General features: G+C 49.8%; 1 protein-coding gene across 1 annotated transcript in view; it reads left to right on the plus strand.

Annotated features, from left to right (window-relative positions):
* Positions 1-3,976, plus strand: part of LOC106813768 (helicase domino-like) — a gene marked incomplete at its 3' end in the record, with an annotated part of 12,778 nt that overhangs the window by 6,501 nt on the left and 2,301 nt on the right. Inside the window, exons 9-14 of the mRNA XM_014817989.1 lie at positions 261-410; positions 477-852; positions 1,407-1,579; positions 2,839-2,842; positions 3,176-3,265; positions 3,728-3,903. Of these exons, the coding sequence (XP_014673475.1) occupies positions 261-410; positions 477-852; positions 1,407-1,579; positions 2,839-2,842; positions 3,176-3,265; positions 3,728-3,903 (969 nt within the window). The remainder of the gene's footprint in view (positions 1-260; positions 411-476; positions 853-1,406; positions 1,580-2,838; positions 2,843-3,175; positions 3,266-3,727; positions 3,904-3,976) is intronic.

The following is a 3,976-nucleotide window of genomic DNA, read 5'->3' on the forward strand; positions in this document are numbered from 1 at the left end:
GCAGGGCGTGCCGCAGCGGCAGCAGGCGTGCTGGTCAACGTAGTGATGTGGGTGCGTGGGTGGTTGCAGGGCGTGCTGGTCAACGTAGTGATGTAGTAACGTGCGTGGGTGGTTGCAGGGCGTGCCACGGCGGCAGCAGGGCGTGCTGGTCAACGTAGTGATGTAATAACGTGCGTGGGTGGTAGCAGTAACATGCGTGGGTGGTTGCAGGGCGTGCTGGGTCAACGTAGTGATGTAGTAACGTGCGTGGGTGGTTGCAGGGCGTGCCACGGCGGCAGCAGGGCGTGCTGGTCAACGTAGGACAGCCAGGACTTCAGGAGACGATACCAGGAGGCACCGTCCACCACCACGGACAGAGTCCGTCGCGCGGCGGCGTGCCCCCACTCGCTGTCCCTCACACCGTCACCACGGCAACGACGCAGCAGCAGCGGCGCGCGAGTCCCGTCGCCGCGGCGACCGCGTCGCTCGTCGGGCAGCCTCCGGTGAAGCGTCTGAAGTACGAGGAGGAGGAGGAAGAGGAGGAGGAGGAGGTAAAGGATGCGGCGACGCTGCGTGGGCTCGTGCACGAACAGAAGGTGAAGGAGCTTCCCTTGCTGAAGGAGCTGTACAACGAGCACATGATCGAGCTGTTCTACCTGCAGACGGGAGGAAACATGATGGACTACGTCGCGATGAAGAGGAAGCCGACGCCTCAGCTGCTCACCTTCCTCAAGACGAACAAGCTGGACAGCGATGACGAGGAGGAGGAGGTCGTGAAGAAGGAGGTGAAGCTGACGAGCGGAGGGACGGCCGTTGCCATGTCAACGTGCCTGCCTCCCGAGGTCAGCCAGCTAGCGCAGAAGTGCCAACAAGGTGAGGAGAGGGGCAGGGAGGGGAGAGGAAGCAGTGGTAAGGGAAGGAGGGGAGAGGAAGCAGTGGTAAGGGAAGGAGGGGAGAGGAAACCGAGGGAAGGAAAGGAGGGGAAGGGGTGGGAGGGAAGCGAAGGAGGGGAGAGGAAACAGAGGTAAGGGAAGCAGAGGCAGGGAGGGAAGGAAGGAAGGAGGGGAAGGGGTGGGAGGGAAAGGAAGGAAAGAGAGGAATGAGAGGGAGGGAAGGGAAGGAGGGGAGAGGAAACAGAGGTAAGGGAAGCAGAGGCAGGGAGGGAAGGAAAGAGGGGAAGGGGCGGGAAAAGCGAAGTAGCAAGCAACTTTAGCTAAAATATAGTTCAATAACCCTGGTGTTTTGCATCCATGTGATGTGTGAATCGTCGTCGTTCATCTTGTAGTTGTAGAATATCTTTGTAGAGTCACAAAATACGTAGGTAATTAACATTTTGTATGAGGATCGTCAACAATGAGTACGTGCCCCTTGTCATTGTCTGTATCACCGTCTCATCTTGGCGCTCGCTTGCCTCTTGTTTTCCGCAGCGAAGCAGTCGTCCGGGGGCAGGCACGGCATGGTGTACAGCGGAACGTCGTCGTCGTCGCAGGCTTCCTCCGGCGCCGGGCTGTCACCGCGATCATCCGAGCAGCAGCAGGGTCGCACCACGCAGTCACACGTCCCCAGCCACCCGCCGCCACCGCCTTACACACCTCCGCAGGTACCGTCACCACCACCTTACACACAATAGTGCAGGTACCGTCACCACTGCTCCCAGGGGGCGGCTCCACCGCCTTACACACCTCCGCAGGTACCGTCACCTCCACCTTACACACAATAGTGCAGGTATCGTCACCACCGCCTTACACAACGTCTCGTGTGTCTCACACACGTCTCGTGTGTCTCACACACCGTCTCCGTAGTGTCTCCCAACATGTCTCGTGTGTGCTCGCAATTGTCCTTGTATTGTACTGTATACTGTTACTGCAAGCAGTAAACTTTTCCTAAGTTACTGTATTGTTACTGTTAACTGTTACTGTAGCCAGTAAACTGTCCCTAAGTTAACTGTATTGTACTGTAACTGTTACTGTAGGCGTAAACTGTCCCTAAGGTTACCTGTATTGATACTGTAACTGTTACTTTAGGCAGTACAACTTGTTTCCCCTAAGTTACTGTAATTAGTACTGTAAACTGTTACTGTAGGCTCAGTAAACTGTCCCTAAGTTACTTTATTTGTACTGTAACTGTTAGCTTGTAGGCAGTAAACTGTCCCTAAGTTACTATTGTAACTGTAACTGTTACTGTAGGCAGTAAACTGTTCGCCTAAGTTACTGTATTGATACTAGTAACTGTACTGTATGGCCCAGTAAACTGTCCCTAAGTTACTGTATTGTACTGCTAACTGTTACTGTAGGCGTAAACTGTCCTTAAGTTACTGTATTGTACTGTAATGCTGTTACTTTAGCGCAGTAAACTGTCCCTTAAGTTACTGTATTATACTGCTAACTGCTACTGTAGGCAGACAATTGTCCCTAACGTTAGCTGTAATTAATACTGATACTGTTACTGTAGGCCAGTAAACTGTCCCTAAAGTTACTGTATTGTACTGTAACTGTGTTACTGTAATGTTACTGTACTGTACTGTAGGCAGTAAACTGTCCCTAGTTACTGTATCTGTACTGTAACTGTAACTGATAACATGTAACTGTTACCTGTATTATACTGTATTATACTGTAACTGTTATGTAGGCCAGTAAACTTGCTCCCTAAGTTACAATGTATTATCTTGTACTGTTACTGTAGCAGTAAACTGTCCGCTAAAGTTTTACTGTATGTACTGTAACTGTTACTGTAAGCAGTAACTGTCCCTAAGTTACTGTTTTGGTAACTGTAACTGCTAACTGTAGCAGTAAACTGTCCCTAAGTTAAGTATTGTACTGGTACTGTTACTGGTATTGTTACTGTAACTGTTTACTGTAGGCCAGTAAACTGTTCCTAAGTTATCTGTTATGTACTGTTACTGTAGGCAGTAAACTGTCCCTAAGTTACTGTATTGTACTGTAACTGTTACTGTATTGTACTGTAAGACTGTTAACTGTAAGGCAGTAAACTGTTCCTAAGTTAACTGTATTGTACTGTAACTGTAGCAAGTAAACTGTTCCTTAAAAGTTACTGTATTGTAACTTGTAACTGTTACTGTATTGTTACTGTAACTGTTAGCTGTATTGTACGTAACTGTTCTTACTGTAGCGCACAGTAAAACTTGCTGCTTGCTGCCCTGCCTGACCTTCACACCGTGTCTGCGTATCTCCATCAGGTGACATGCCCATCGAGGAGCTGTATAAGAAGTACGCGGGAGCCTACAGAGAAGGCTTCAGCGTGCCGGCGAGCAGCAGCCACAGCGGCAGTGAGGATGAGCGGCGGCGACGGCCTGAGGAATGAGGAGATGCGAACGCGCAACGGACGGCGACGCGTCCACCGAGGGCTACTCCGGTGAGCACGACGTGGGGGTGGTTCCATTGTCTCAATCGCTGTCACATCTGTTGTGATCGTTGTTCATTATCACTGTGTGTCATCGTTTGTCATCATTGTTAGTCATCGATCGTTGTTCATCATCCCTGTCATCATCGTTGTCATCGTTGTCATCATCGTTGTCATCATCGTTGTCACGGCGTTATGATCCATGTGAATGAGAACATTGCAAAATGTTCTTCCTGCTTTCTAAACTTCAGAACATTCTAGTCTTCACATTTTTGACTGTCCAGTACTCTTCCAGGCCAAAAAAAGAGAGGAAAAAGGTTTTGTTCCGCGTGCGTTCGGTGTTAGGCACGTATTGATCTCACTTCAAACATTCTTTTCAAATGTTAAGCTCAAGAAGAGGATGAAGAGGAGGAGGAAGAGGAAGAAGAAGAGGAGGAGGAGGAGGAGGATGAGGAGGAGGAGTCAGCTAGCGAGGCGCAGGATGATGATGGCATGAAGGACGTTGGTCTGGACTACCTCATGAAGATGGACACGGAATCCGAGTCGGCCACACCCGCGTCCACGGTAAGTAATGTTAGGGTTAGGTTACGTGTTTCTTAATTATTAAGATTTTCACGTAATATGAGGCTAATTATAA

This window comes from Priapulus caudatus, unplaced genomic scaffold (assembly GCF_000485595.1).
Source record: "Priapulus caudatus unplaced genomic scaffold, Priapulus_caudatus-5.0.1 Scaffold822, whole genome shotgun sequence".
Taxonomy (NCBI): domain Eukaryota; kingdom Metazoa; phylum Priapulida; class Priapulimorpha; order Priapulimorphida; family Priapulidae; genus Priapulus; species Priapulus caudatus.